Here is a 16,309-nt window from a genome sequence, read left to right as displayed (position 1 = left end):
GTACTCTTTATTTCTGAAGGCTTGTTTAGTCGCTGCAGTACTTCAGTACCTATTATACTTCTGTTGCCATCTATCGGTGTACTTCTCAAGTAACAAAATTCATTTGATTTAATGTCTGCCCTTACTTGTATACTAGATTTATCTATCACCATTCTGTTAATCTTAAGGAGATTAAAAGTTTCAGAATTAAATCATTGTTTGTTTTTTACAGTTTAATTACCGTTGAGATAAAGACCCCAGCATTAGTTTCTGCTTTATTTTGCGTCACTGAAAGCACACATGGGAGTATTTCGACGAATAGCTGCTGATAAAGCCAAAAATGTTATCGTTCTCTCTGACAGCGCTTCGAGAGAAGTGTTTGTGTTTCCTACAGAGCTTCCATTGTGCATCCGTGTAGTAATCACTTTGTATATACAACACGTTATGCAAACATCTTTTATAACTCATCAGTTAGTGCGAATTTTTTAAAAATTTCTCGATATTTCTGTATTTCTTGGTTTCCAGAACATGTCTTTTTAGGAGAAATGGGATTTGAAATTTTTGACAAAAGAGTTCCGTTACTGTTGTACAGTCGCATTTAACGGATTCACAGTTTAATGAACGGATTCACAGTTTAATGGTTAACGACTTACGTCTAATTAGCAAAGAAAAGTATCACACCGCCTCAATATTTTTTCTCGTCTTGCTGCACGAATGATGTATTTTGTAACATCTTTAACGGAGCAACGAATTAAAGAACAAATCGTGTGCAGTATTTCTCCCACGTTATGAACAGTGTCCATTTCATCGTTAGTTTTTCCGAAGAAGAATTTTCCTTTTCTTCTGCAGGGATATGTTAAAGCACACACATTAATATTGAGCACCATGAGCATGTTTAAAATGAAAAAGAGGCAAATATAGCTTGACTGGCTGACTAGGCAGTTAGTTGACAGATGCCCTGGCCGGCCGCGGTGGTCTCGCGGTTCTAGGCGCGCAGTCCGGAACCGTGCGACTGCTACGGTCGCAGGTTCGAATCCTGCCTCGGGCATAGATGTGTGTGATGTCCTTAGGTTAGTTAGGTTTAAGTAGTTCTAAGTTCTAGGGGACTAATGACCACAGCAGTTGAGTCCCATAGTGCTCAGAGCCATTTGAACCATTTTTGAACAGATGCCCTGTGTATTTTACAAAATATTTAAGGGAAGCTGGCGCACAACAAGCAATAGCGCTAAGGATATTCTATCGTCAAAAGGCGCTAAAGCACTATCTTGAATTTGCTATTAATCCATAGCTACAGATCTGCACGGATACGGGTACGCACAATTATACTGACCTTGCATCAAAAGCGATCGATGATGATGATGATGATGATTTATTGATCATCATTGTTACCGATTCTGGACGGAACACCACAATATTGACTTGAACCCGCAGTATCCTGAAGATGATAGCTGTGTTGTTGACGTTTGCAACGGCTAAAGATGGGGACCTTCCTAATTTTCCTGGAGCGATCGATCGGTTGTGATGCAAAGTCAGTATTACCCTGTGTGTATCCGTATCCGTGCAGATATTAACATGCCACGTATTTTGTAAATATGGTAAACAGCAGTTTTCGTTACAAAATTTCTGTTTTGTATTATCCGTTTTTGAATATGAAATATCACAGCTGAGTCAACCGGTTTAATTTACGTTAGCGGAGGCCGCTCAAGTAATTACCGACAGCTGCCAGTAAGCGATATGGAGGCACATTCCATCGATTCGAATCTTCCCTTCATGGTCTCACTCACCTGTGACACAGAAGAAATAAAATTAGTTCTGTATTTAAAAAAAAGTTAGTGATGCTAACAAAGTTTTTCTTAAAAGTATTTGCAAGAATAATTTTTTCATAATGTGGGGCCACAGTCATAATATATTTCTTTAGTCAGTACCGCCATTAGGCTGCTTTTTTATTTGCAGTGTTACATTTACACGATCATGATTTAGGCTTTAAATTGCCATTATCAAGTGTTCTAATGTTATACAGTACCTAAGACGGCATACTGTCGTATTTAAAATACACTATTAGACACATTGTCTAAGTGGCAGTATTTCTGGTAAAAGCCTACTGCTTTGTTTTATCACTGAGTATGTGTCTTAATAGTGTATTTTAAATAAGACAGTATGCCTTCTTAGGCACTGTATTACATTAAAACACTTGATAATGGCAATTTAAAGTCGAAATCATGATCGTGTAAATGTAACACTGCAAATAAAAAAAGAAAGTCTAATGGCGGTACTGACTTAAAAGAAGTATTTGCAAGAACACTAAGTAATGTAGTACGTAGTGTTGTTGTTGTGCATTAACATACGTTTGGTAAACGAACTATATATAGTCAACATTTAATACCGGTAGAGTGAAAGATGTGACTACAACGTGTATGTTATTTTATTTCCCATTGTGGAGGAAATATGTCCGGCCGGTGTGACTGAGCGGTTCTAGGCGCTTCAGTCCGGAACGGCGCTGCTGCTACGGTCGCACGTTCGAATCCTGCCTCGGGCATGGATGTGTGTGATGTCCTTAGGTTAATTAGGTTTAAGTAGTTCTAAGTCTAGGGGACTGATTATCTCAGATGTTAAGTCCCATAGTGCTTAGAGCCATTTGAACCATTTTTGGAGGAAATACACTGCAGAGTATTTCACAGTATCCGTGTCAGTAATTATCGAAGACGGTTGTATTACAATTTGGTTATGATCAGCCTGCACGTTCTTAGTCTGTGGAATGTGAATTACCAACGCTGACAACAGCAGACAAAAAACCAGTCCAGTTGCAAACCTATCGTAGGAACTCCAGCTTGCCGAACAAGTATAAAGTGTAACTCTTCAGGCTTTTCCGGCGAGATCTTGACATGTGGAATAATCGGGTCTACTGCCGGATGTTTGTGTCGCTCTGGCACAATATTTCGGCCACGTAAGTCGTCTTCTTCAGGTGCTACCTGAGACTGCCGTTTTGGAGGATCTTGTCCAGCAAAGTGAGCACCCAGCGCCCTCTGGGCATAAATACTGGACAAGATCCTCCAAAACGGCAGTCTCAGGTAACACCTGAAGAAGACGACTTACGTGGCCGAAATATTGTGCCAGAGCGACACAAACATCCGGCAGTAGACCCGATTATTCCACATGTCAAGTATAAAGTGATTTAATTTATTTTGATATTCGTGGATATGGACAGCATTTTTCTTATCCGTGCAGATCTCCAGTCATGGTTCACGTTACTACGGAATTTGCACTGGTACTTCATTGAACCAGCCAGGCGATGTGGTGCACAACTTATTACTTTTCAGGGGAATGGTTCGTCCTAATCTGTATTTATGAGCTGCATAGCTGACAGAAAAGAGTCTTGTCAGTCAGCGATCAATCAGTTAGTTGTTGTCATGTCTGGGGGGAGGGGGGGGGGTACCCACTACCCACTACCCACTACCCACTACCCACTACCCACTACCCACTACCAGATCCTTAAACTGCACGGGGTGCCACCGAAGCGTCGGTACAGTGGATGTGGATCCTCAAGCTCAAATTGCGACGGACATGCTCACTGCCAAACTCATGCTGGCCCGAGATTTTTAGTCAGTTCTCACGGTGCCCTTGTTGACGAAATTTCTCTCCACGGAGGATGTTTCTCACGTGTATTGCAGACCTCCGTTGTCAATTATCCCCGTTACCCACCGCACGGGGTTGGGCTGCCCAGGACAATTTTCGGTGTAAACGCTTGCAGTCTCCTTGGGGCTTCGTTATGGCCCAGGACGACCCTCATAAAATGGCGCCTCGCATAATTTGTGTTTGCGTACAGCTCAAACAGCTGGTCCAAAATGCATAACTGGCATATAGCTCCAAGCAATTGTCTTTAAGTGTGGATGTGCTCGTTACGGCTGTGATCTCCAACGGGCTCTCCTGTATCAGGAAGGAAGTATCTTTCAAACGTACGGAGTGGTGTGTGAAATTAACGGCCTTTGTTTGTGTTGTGTGTGCAGGTCCAGATGCTACAGCAGCAGGTAAACGTGCTGGCGGACAACCAGACCAACACGGATGACCGCTACACGCGCGCCAAACAGGACAGCGCCGCCCTCCAGGCCAGGTGAGTCTCCAGCAGCTGCTAATTGCAACACTGGCGGTCACGCACAAGGGATATGTTCGTAGGCACGATAAGGCAACTGAGGAGAACAACACGACAAGTGTCATATCCCGATTTACCAGAAACTCCGCTCAGTGGGAGAAGAGCCAAAATGAGCAAACATGTGTTTCGGCTTATCCGTAGATACTCGAAGGTTCCAGAGAAAACGACTGTCAAACTATCGACGTACTTTAGATTCCTTTTAGCACGCGAGAACGTCAGCGCAACTGGTAGCGTAGTGGCTAGCATCGCGATCTCTCACTTTTGCGTCCCGGTTCCAAACCAGATTATTGTTTTAATTTATTTTATATTAATTATCTACCTATTTCCGTAGAAGTATACTACATCGACATTTATACTCCGCAAGCCACCCAACGGTGTGTGGCGGAGGGCACTTTACGTGCCACTGTCATTACCTCTCTTTCTAGTTCCAGTCGCGTATGGTTCGCGGGAAGAACGACTGCCGGAAAGCCTCTGTGCACGCTTGAATCTTTTTAATTTTACATCCGTGATCTCCTCGGGAGGTATAAGTAGGGGGAAGCAATATAATAGATACCTCATCCAAAAACGCACCCTCTCGAAACATGGACAGCAAGCTACACCGCGATGCAGAGCGCCTCTCTTCCAGAGTCTGCCACTTGAGTTTGCGAAACATCTCCGTAACGCTATCACGCTTACCAAATATCCCTGTGACGAAACGCGCCGCTCTTCTTTGGATCCTCTCTATCTCCTCTGTAAACCCGACCTGGTACGGATACGACACTGATGAGCAATACTCAAGTATAGGTCGAACGAGTGTTTTGTAAGCCACCTCCTTTGTTGATTACATTTTCTAAGGAGTCTCCCAATGAATCTCAACCTGGCACCCGCCTTACCAACAATTAATTTTATATGATTATTCCACTTCAAATCGTTCCGTACGCATACTGGCAGATATTTTACAGAAGTAACTGCTACCAGTTTTGTTCCGCTATCATATAATCATACAATAAAGGATGTTTATCAGGTTAGGGAATACGAGGGCGTTATATTAATTATAAAATTACAATTGGGGTTCACAGGTGTCAGACATTTATTATATACGCTGACGAAAAGAAATTGCAGCACCACAAAATAAACAATGTAGAGTAATGAAATTTCGGGCATACAGTTATCTAGGTAACATATTTAAGTGATTAACATTGCAAGATTACAGTTAAATGTCTGCGCGAGATAAGCTATTGAAAATGTGAAATGCTGGTACATTTACAACCGGTGTAACTGCCAGAATGTTGAACGCAAATATGCATACATTGTGGTACACAGGTGCCAGATGTCAGTTTGTGGGATGGAGTTCTATGAATGTTGCACTTGGTCAGGCAATACAGGGACGGTTAATCCTGGTTGTGGATGACGCTGGAACTATCGCCCAATGATGGCCCATATGTGTTCGATTGGAGACAGATCTGGTGATCGAGGCAACATGTGACTCTGTAGAGCATCTTACGTTAGAACAGCGTATGTGGGCGAGCGTTATACTGTTGGAAAACACCCCTTGGAATTCCGTTCATGAATGGCAGCACAACAGATGGAATCACCAGTTTGATGTATAAAATTTGCAGTCAGGTGCGTGGGATAACCACGAGAGAGCTCCTGCTGTCGTAAAAAAACACACTCCAGACTTTAACTCCAGATATAGGCCCAGTGTGTCTAGTACACTGATAGGTTGGTTGCAGGTGCTCAATTGGTCTCCTCCTAACCAACACACGGCCGCAACGAGGGAGAACCAGCTTTCGTCAGAAAACACAACAGACCTTCCAATGAGCTCTCACCTAACTGCACTGATGTCGACAATGGCAGTGGTTTGGGGTGGGTGGAACGCACGCTACAGGGCATCGGGCTCGGAGCTTTCCTTGAAGTAACCGATTTGTAACAGATCGTTGTGATCCCGTGTTGCTAAGTGCTGCTCAAATTACTGCTGCAGACGCAGTACGATCCACCAGAGCCATACGTCGAACATGGTGGTCTTCCTCCTCGGTGGTATTGCCATATGACCGTTCAGAGCCCCGTCGACTTGCGACCGTACACTTTCGTGACCTCAACTGTAAGCAATCATTTACAATGGCTAAATTTCTGCCAACCAAATTTGTAACACAGAGGCTAACGTCGCGGTTTCACACTTTTGCGCCCCATGTTCGAACCCCGAATATTACTTTCTTAATTTTTGTTTTCATTTATCTAGTCATGTCCAAAGAACAGTGCTAGACGAATGTTTTGTAATGCTTATTGAAACGTTGTCCATATTCGCCTACTAATTGTATGTCTGGTGAGCGAATTTTTTAAGAAAATAAATGGACGGAAAAATTATTTGAAATTGCTGTGATGTATCTTGATTCATGATCAGCTGCAAGCGTCTGTTTTCGGGAAAGTGATCCGTTATGCATGGTTTGCCACGAGATTACAGCCAACGCGTGAAATCTTCACCAACGTTAACGACGTATCTTCCCCCAACTGAGATTCATACGAAGAAATACAGCTGTGGCAAACTTGCTTTCACGCAATCCTTGTGGTGGTCGGAAATTCTCTGTTTCGGATCTTTCTACGAAGTCTACGTATAAGACGAGATACACATTCGGTTGTTTCTTTACCTCCCTTCAGCTGAACAAAGTTTCTCAGAAATCAGGTTTCGACACTTGCCGTGTTCTCATTATAAGCCATTATTTATAAAATAAATTTTTTGGATGAGAATGGTCAAACGTTTTGAGAAATGATTCGTCTACAAGTACTAAATAAAATGGATTAGACAAACATTTCACGCACCGTTGGATGACACTCGAAATCGTGTACAATAAATGAGGCGCCGATTGGGGATTTGAAGTTCAATGTTCAGCTTAGAATATGATAGAGTACCAGCAGCATAGATGATAAAAATATAGGCAATCATTCGTGGAAATTACCAAAATATATGTAAGGCCACGTAACAGCAAACTGCACGGTCTACGCCAGTGGTTCCCAACCTTTTTTAGGCCATTACCCCTGAGTGCATTCAGACATCAGCTACTAGTATCTCTCCACGCCGCCCCCCCCCCCTCCCCCCCCTCTCGCACATTATCACCCACTTTAGCACCTAACTAAACTATTAAATGTAACACCTTGAAACACTTTCATTTTAAAAGTGATGAAAGATGAATGATATTTAGTGTGTGTGTGTGTGTGTGGGGGGGGGGGGGGGGTTAGAACGAGCAACGCAGAGATTCGTGGTGCATTGCAAGTGCTACTCACAGCCCCCCTTCTCAGATAAGAAAGCTAACCATCTTCATTGCGGCACTTGCTTGACCTGCACACAGCAGACCCATTTAAAATCAACAAAGTAGTGTACGTAAATCACTCGATTGTAGTGTACGCCTTACTTCTGAACGGGTAGGAATTGGAAGGCGTCAGGCTGTTGATGCCTAATGTCTGACCACAGCCACTAATACTAATAGTAATAATAGTACTAGTAATACTGTGTACAGCACTATAGTAGCAGTCAAGCAGTTACTGCTGTGTCGTGCTGTCAATTAATTTATCTTCCTGTGTCGAAGTGAGTAATGAAGCAAATCCTGGACTACTGCAGGTACTACCTACAAATTGGAGAAGACATTTTCTTGACATATTTAATATTTGTTACGGATATGTCTCACTTTTATCAGCGATGTATGGGACAAAGCACAACGTAGGTGTGTAAGGTGTGTAGTGGGTGGACTACATCAGGAATTTGTAATCTCATCACATTACTGCCTCTAATTCTGAAAAAGTAATTATTTATAACTTACATAGCTAATATCAGAGTCTTACAAAATTGTGATAATAGTAGTGATCTTTTGAAAATAATTTAGTTTCGTGACTGAAATAGAATCATGTCGTTTAGTTTTTACCTCCCATAAAACTTCGTATTACTCCCCGGATGGAACCACTGGTCATCGCAATGCAGCAGATAAATATCCACTAGTACTCTTTATAATTCTACGTTAAACACTAAACTTCTAAACTCATAATCGCACCTCTTTTGCTGTACTGGCTTTGTGCTTTAGAGCATCATTCATAAGCGTCAAATGTTTCCTTAATCTATTTTACCACTTTCTTTTAGACGATCATTTCATAAAAAACTTGAACTTTCTCCATTTTTTATATTTTCAAGTTTTATTCAGAAAGAAATGAATTTTTGACATCCCACTTTGCTTCATAATGCCTGTTGTTCTCGAACTGCCCTGAATTTAGTACTCGATTCGAAATAATCCGTTTTAAGAGGCAAATATCACACCAAAGCAAAGTTTTGCGCGAAAATTGGCTACGTCTTGCAGAGAGAAACTTTGACATTTAATTAACATAGCTGACATCAGCTGTTCGTGGAATATTTTAGTTTTCTCTCAAATCCCTAAGTTCTTTGTTATTATCCTGATTACTTTCAAACACTTTTTTTAAAGCTATACCTCACGCTGCTCAGTTTGATATCCCATTCGTCCATTTCCCGCCATTTGCTTAGCTATGAAAATTCGATCAAATATCCATTGTGTAATTTCTTGGGAGGCTTTGTTTTTGCTGCGCTTAATTGTTTTGTATTGTATTTTATTGATCGAGGCAATCATAGTATTGTACAGTTGTACATATGATATTGGACAGGTCAAGAGAACATATTTGCAAGTAATTTTTAATAAATTGATTTTACATTATTTTGTGATGAGGAAATTATCTATCTTTAACAAAACAGAAAATACAAATGTTGCATAGTAAAATACAAACAGCCAATACAAATGTAATAGTAAAATAATGCAGTATATTTTGTAGACGTGCACAATATATAATTCTCAGACCTAATTGAACATTTATTATAAAATTGTTTACAATTTTAACCCCTTTCAAAAAAATGATCAACAGCATAAAAGCATTGGTCCAAGAGATTTTTTAACTTCTGTGTGAAGGCTCTTGGGTTCTTTGTTGCTTTGATTTCATTTGGTAAATTATTATACATTTGTATCCCAACATTTAAAACATTCGACAAAGAATACGAAAAGAAACTCGGAATATTTTGTTATCAGAACGAATATTTGTGACGGTAATAAAAACCGCTGGGTGTGAAGGCATAGATGACGAAAAACCTCCGCGGCTGATAATAAGTGATGTCTACGAACCGTGACTTAAGCAGCTAAGTGACACCGGATATACTGGCCCAAGTGTGTTACGTAGAGAAAGTGAACGATGAGGAGTCGATCGAGGAATTCGAAGAACAGGAATGCGTTTGTCTGTCGAGAGACTGCAGCACAAAGTTCTTTCGAGTATACCTGTATTTTGACTCCGGAGGAGAACCGTTGCCAGAAAAAAAAGCGAATGATAAACAAAAACATAAAAACACGGTTGGTTATTTATCGAAAGAAATGAAATCAAAAGTTAAGAAACCCATTGTTTTATGTGTGATTTTGTAAATTAGTTGTCAGTTTTCGACAAGTAACGCGTGAGTATTGGCGTGGACTCGCATACTTATGTGACATGTATGCTTCGTGAATATGGTAAAATAACAGTTTTCATGACAAACGTTTATTTTGGATTATCCGTGTTTTTCGATAATCCAGCTCAGTTATCACGAACGGTATTTGAAAACATGGGACACTTGATAGGTATAACAGGCAGTTGCAGCAAATAGCTGGTTGTCGAGGTAATTAATTATGGGTGTTGTAAAACCTTTGCCAGAAACTCCAACCACACTTACCATAATTTCCCCATTTGTGACTTTGATATATCGCCTCTGTACTTCATCTTGAAGACTGGAACATTAAGGAGAAGTTAAATTTCTAGCAATGTGCAGTACATAATTCCAAAACTGAACATGTTTGACAGTTAACAGTTAAACATTTTGATAGTTAATTTTAAAGCATTCAAATAATACATTGTAAAATGACATCACAATGAAAGTTTTACTAGCTTATGATAGAGGAAATTTGCTAAGAATAGTAAATAGTTTCCACTGTGAAACTGTGCTGAGCTGGCATTACAATTTTGGCTTGTTAATTACTTAATCCACCAATTGTAGGTGTCTGAAGCTTGAGTATCGATATTGACTGGGCTGTACTGGATGATTCTCTTCTAGCTCCACTATGGCAAACAGTTGTGTAGTCCTCTTCAGTGCAAAAGTGAACTCTCTTGATGAAATGAGTCCCAGTATAAATGATTTGATGAAATGTGAGTAGTTAAACTGATTAGACAGTTCAAAAGACATGATATTAATGAAGCTGCTTAACTCTAGGATTTCTTCAGATTGAGACTCTGACTTACAAGTGTAGTAGCCTATACAGCAATTTCCTGACAGATTTAAATTGCGTGCTGAAGTGATACACGTTGATGGGAATGGAAACAGCTTTGCTGTGAAGCATTGGTCTGGTATTAGTGATCTTTCATGGATGTTCATCACATAACTGGTTTTAAATGATTTAATTTTCATTCCCTATGAAACTAATGTTCACCACAATAGTCAGTATGAGGTATAACTGTCAATGTACACAAATCAAATACTCTGTTGTGTTAATTGTATCGTGGAAGCAAACAACCTTGAAATGTCATGTTAAGAAATTTGTTGCTGTGCCTAAAAAAACGTGTGTCAGTTTTTAAAGACTATTGGCTGGAGTCCTGTATGAAAGTATGTCTTACTGCTGCATCCAGGCACACTTTTTGTACAAATCATCAGTGATCTCTGCAGGCCTGCCAAGGATCTGTGCATTCCTCAAGGGGTTTGTAATGTGAACTGCAGTTTTGATTTTGTTGTTTGCTCACAAAGGGTGTGACAATAGGGTTTACCATTCTTGCATATACTGATAAGTATTTATCCTTCCTTCAAGAATTATCAAATTGTTGCTGTTGTCACATCCAATAGGGCCTAACTACCCATACCATGATTCTGGGATTTAGTGTAACTGGTCTCAAGAATTGCAGTGTCCTTTCACCATTTATACCATGCAAGTCTGTCATATGGTGTTAGCAGTAAACAGCATATGGCAACTTGAGATCTCATTCCAGCTTCAAGTAATCTGTTTTGTACAGTTTGTGGTGACACACTGCTTGTAAACTCTGCCAGATTGCGGCTGTTGTCGCCTGTCTATTTGTTAAAGCAAGTCGACTAACCCTGTGGTCTTCCCATGGTGTAGCCCTGGAACAATGTGTGCCAGCACTTCTTGTCTCGCTGTTGTATTGAGTCCATCTCGTAAGCACTCATTCTGAAGTCATTGCCATACAGCTTACTGTCTGTGAGATCTGTCAGTTTTATACTCCCGTGTCACTTGTGCCCATGATTCGACCTTCAAAGTTTGAAAGGTTTTGGTAAATTTCACATTCACATCCTCTGGATATGCTGTATTGCGTTCTCCACCTGAAAAATTCCAGTAACACTATACACACATTAGCCGCCATGTCATTACACCTCATCTGTTGTAATTGCTTTTTTCTGCATTGAAAATAATTTTACATTAGGATGAAAATTTGATCAACATATCCCACAGGTATGGAAATACTGGAGAATCAGTCTGATAGTAATCAGTCAGTGTTCACAGCATCACACACACCATTTTTCCCAGTATAAATTACTTCTTAGGGGTGTCCAGGAATCAAAAGCTATGTAGTGTGTTTCAGTATGAAGTATGTTGCATTTCTTAATGATTGCATCCGATTGCAGGGTCCTGATGCTAGAGGAGCAAGTCCGTGAGGCAGAGCTGAGGGCGGAGGAGCGGCTGCAGGAGGAGCAGCGGCGGCACCGCGAGCTGATGGTGCGCGTCGAGCGCGAGAAGCAGCTTCAGGTCGAGAACTGCACGATCAGGTGAGTCACGGCAGCCGTAGGCAACTGTGAGCCAGTGTTCATCCAGCCCAAATTGTGGGTATGTCAAGTAGCTGTAGTGCAATAGCTATAACTTTGTCAATGATTTTCTTAATACTCTGGTAATTGTACCAGCTGAGAAGGTAAGTGGAAGGCATATCTAAGTCTGAAATTTGTATTGTATATTCTGAGAACCTTGATGTGACAAATAGATGAGAAATTATTTTTAGTTTAATGATGAGGCAACAGGAATACTATTTCAGGTACAAGGTTGATTAGTGGTGGAAGGGCTTAGGAAAGTGGGATGAAGTGACTAGAGTTCCAGCTTATTGCATGAGAGCTTTGTTCAGATTGGATGCATTATCAGTATGGGTTTAAGGCAGGAATATTTTGGAACTATCTTGTGGACTTCCGTCGGGGGGGGGGGGGGGGGGGAACTGAAGCTGGTGTACCTTCTAAGTAGTCGCGCATTGCTGCGGTGTAGTGTCCACCTGTGTGTTCAAATTTTTGTTGTCATTTAAAGCAAATGCACAATTGAGTCTCTGAAATCGTCTAAGGCTGGTTCCCTCCTCCCTTTTCTCTTGATATGCACCACCTTTAATTACTTGTATCTTGACAAAATGTTACATTGTACACTACTTCTTCTCCACTTAAACATTTTGTAGTTACAGGAGCGTTTTATTTTGAGTAGTTCTTAATTAAAAGAAAAAAATACACATCTGGTCAGTGGTTGGATATTCAGTGGCATCCATCATGCAACTGCTACTTTGAAAATAATGTTAGTGGTCTCTTCTTTAATGTTCTCAGTTGCTTCTTACGTAGTTGTTGCTCACTTAGTCACTCACTGTTGCAGAAAAACACCCATCTTTCTTTGTCCTTGTTAAGTTATACATTTGCTCATGTGTTGTGTAGGCTGCAGACACTGGAGTTGGAGGCAGCCAGCCTACGTGAGGAGGTGACGCGACTGCGAGCCCAGACGGACCGCCTCCGAAACGAGAAGCAGGACATGGAGGAGCAGCTGGCTGAGGCGCAGTGTGCCATGTCGGCACTGAGGGAGGATGCAGAGCGCTTGCAGGAAGCTGAGCGCCGGCTGTGTGAGGAAGCAGCACGCGAGAGCCACGCCAACGCACAGGTGTGTGTGTGTGTGTGTGTGTGTGTGTGTGTGTGTGTGTGTGTGTTTTTTCCAATTGCTATTCTCATTGTTCTCCCACTGCATTCCCATTGCTATTCTCATTGTTCTCCCACTTCATTCCCATTGCTATTCTCATTGTTCTCGTCACATTTTTTATGGCAGAGGGTTCATAGACATTATTAGTTCACCAAAAAGTCCTAGCTTTTTTTGCAGTAAGTATGTATGTAGTCGCTGTTTCCATTGACCGGCTTTTCAGTTCTTTGACCTGAATTTGCAGTCAGTGAGTAAAGATTTAGGAAAAGACACCCACACGTAACTTTTCTTAATCCTGTTGGGAATCCCGAAATATGGTGTCGGTACTTGCTTTGACCATAAAGTGAAAATCTTTTTGGCCATACATTGTGAACCAATAGCATTAGTTCAGTACTTGACACTGAGCACAGATTCAGAAGGATTAGCCCAAGCCACAGCTGACATTTCAGCAGTTCAGTATGAGCAAAATTGGAACACACCTATACTCAAGAAGGGGTGGTCTATCTAATATTTACCTATAAAGTTTGACTTGGGCAACAAAAAATGGTTTTGGTTGGTGGAATCCAGTAATAAAATCTTTAGTCAGATGGAACTTAAATCTCATTCTGGGAAAAATGTTATAAAAGTGTTTTGGCGTTCTATCTAAAAATTATATTTTATTTTCTGAAATAAAACATGTTTTCCGTAAGTCAAATAAGAAAAATACTGCATGGCAATATCCGTCTGTTGCAGCAGTATGTGTACATGTGACTTCGGCACTAACTCCACAGAATCTTGTTTCAGACTAGGTATGAAGAAAACATTAATGTTCTTTATCAGGAATATATGTTTGGGGTCCACAAAATGACCACATAGCACAATTTTTTAAATAATTTTACTGTAGTAATTTCAGCTGTGTTTTTGCATGTTTCATTGCCTAAGTGGTGTAAGTGGTGACAGGCTTTTTAAGAAAGAAAAGGAAGGACATTTTTCCTGTGCAATTTCGGACATTATATGCTTCCTTTGGAAACTTCCATGTTTGAAAGCAGCATATCTAAAAATGTTTTCTTGAATTTTCAGGTTGTTGAGGAACTAAGCCGCGAATTGGAAGTGCTCAGACAAGAACAGCTTGAGAGGTCGGAGATGGGAGATACATCCAGGAGTCTGAGCCATTCTCAGCAAGAAGAAGAACTCGCACAGCAGTTGTGTGAACTGCAAGCTGAACTCTCTGTACTGCGGCAACAAAATAAAAGTGAGCTGCGTTTCATGAGTTGTTTATTTGAGTATGTTATACAAGTCTTTAGGTAGTAACAAACCAAAAAATTAATGCAGCTATATTATATTATTAAGCCAGTAACTTAGAATCCCAAGTTATCTCATTTTTATTATTTTGACAGAAACTTAAAATCCCGAGTAAATTCGGGCAAGTTAAGGACAGACTTTTTTTTTTTTAAACAAACTCCCTTATATCCATTTCAGTACTGATAGTCTAGTTTTTGGCTGATAGGCAGCATCTGGCCCATTATTTGTGGCCTGGCTGTCACATTTTGGTTGAGGTGGTTGCCACTAGGTATCTTCTTTACTGTGTGCAGCTTTGGATACTTGACAACAAAACACATGCTTTCAGTTTCAACCCTGTATTGTTGCTTTCAAAAAAGAGTTGTTATAATCTTGAGTTTTACACTGAATTTAGTGGTTCAGAAAGTGAAGAAAAATGTGATGTTACTTCACTAGGGACTGAAAGTTGTGACAGTTCATCAGTTGAGCGAAAAGTACGTGACAGTGATAAGAGAAAAATACATCCACTGTGCTCCAGCCAGCTCCTCAAAGATTTATGTTCATAAGAAACCATTCTGAAATACATGGTTAGACTTCATAGCTACACAGAAACTAAAAAATGTTTCTAGTTTCAGGATATTTTAGGCGAAGTCCACTGCACGAGTGTACTTGGGATTTTATTATTGGTGATCTTCAAAACTTCGGAACTCATTATTTTGAGCTTTAAAAGCTGTCTTTATATGTCTACATGTAATGTCATTCACAATTGGATGTATTTCATTAATAAAAATATTATTTTGAACATAATTTTGAAAAAATTGTTATGTGAACAGGTTAAACTGACAATACAAAGCGGTTAAACTGTTTTGTAAATAGTGTAGTTTTAACAGCAGTTTATAGAACTTGACTGCTATGATGCAAGTCTGTTTAAGATTTAGACATTTAACAAGTAGTTTCTAACAATGAAAAGTCAAAGATGGAATAACAGTAATATTTTGAAAAGGACAGATTGCTACTCACCACATAGAGAAGGAAACTAATCGCTGACAGGCACAATGAAGAGCCTGCTTAAGCAGTCTTTTCATTTGCCTGTCTGAGACTCACCACTACTTCTACACGATTAACGTGCAGTTTCACTTAGTTACTGGTAAAGTCAGATCATAATGAACTTTCCAAGCCAATACGTTGCTTTAATGTCCCTAGTTACAATGTTTGACTTGTTTTTACATTTAAATTCTCAGGTCTGCAGGAAAGCAATGAAGAACTGCAGGCTCAGATGCTGACACGAAGCCTCGAAGAGGGTAGAACCCTCCTCACAAATGGTGCCGGTGCGGGAAACAGTCTCGCAGCAGAACTGGAAGCCATGTCGCAGGATGAGGTACGAAGATCTGTCCTTCCAATCTGCACCCTTGTTTTGGGTTTTTACAAATGCAGTTAACTTGTCCTGTTCTCAGTGCACGGGATTCTTGGGTACTTATTGAAAAAGGAATGGGTATAGAGCTTAGGGTTTCAGAATATGACGGTCTCTTCCTATCAGATGTGTGTTTTTGCATGTTTTGTTGCTGGAAGTTTCACAATATTGTGTTACAGCAGAAACAGTTAACCACAGAGAGACAACAGGGATAGAGTGATAGTGTCAAGGATGGGAAAGGAATGTGTTGATTACAAACACAGGAATAGAAGGCTAATTTAAGATACTATATAGACAGAAAAAATACCTACTGTCACTGAATTATGTATTAAGTTGACAGTGAAATCATAAGTTTTAAGCTTCTAGTTTTCAGAGCAAGGTAAACTAAAATATTCTGTCTGAGATGACTAGTGTGCTGCTGACCTCATGGTTCCCCTCCTCCCGAGTTTGAACCATAACACTGGTTTCTGTTTATGAAAAATGCAGTTAGTTGTGGGTTGAGTTCCGTGTTAAACCATGGGTCCATGTGTAAATAGC

General features: G+C 40.4%; 1 protein-coding gene across 5 annotated transcripts in view; it reads left to right on the top strand.

The window, feature by feature from the left end:
- LOC126253585 (rab11 family-interacting protein 4) overlaps window positions 1-16,309 on the top strand; it is a 968,661-nt gene that overhangs the window by 936,659 nt on the left and 15,693 nt on the right. For all 5 annotated transcript variants that reach the window (XM_049955015.1, XM_049955014.1, XM_049955013.1 and 2 more), the window contains 5 exons: window positions 3,984-4,087; window positions 11,802-11,942; window positions 12,852-13,071; window positions 14,164-14,335; window positions 15,603-15,739. In XM_049955015.1, the coding sequence (XP_049810972.1) occupies window positions 3,984-4,087; window positions 11,802-11,942; window positions 12,852-13,071; window positions 14,164-14,335; window positions 15,603-15,739 (774 nt within the window). The remainder of the gene's footprint in view (window positions 1-3,983; window positions 4,088-11,801; window positions 11,943-12,851; window positions 13,072-14,163; window positions 14,336-15,602; window positions 15,740-16,309) is intronic.

This window comes from Schistocerca nitens, chromosome 4, assembly GCF_023898315.1.
Source record: "Schistocerca nitens isolate TAMUIC-IGC-003100 chromosome 4, iqSchNite1.1, whole genome shotgun sequence".
Classification (NCBI taxonomy): domain Eukaryota; kingdom Metazoa; phylum Arthropoda; class Insecta; order Orthoptera; family Acrididae; genus Schistocerca; species Schistocerca nitens.
Note: the sequence above shows the minus strand (reverse complement) of the source record. Positions and strands in the feature narration are given on the sequence as shown.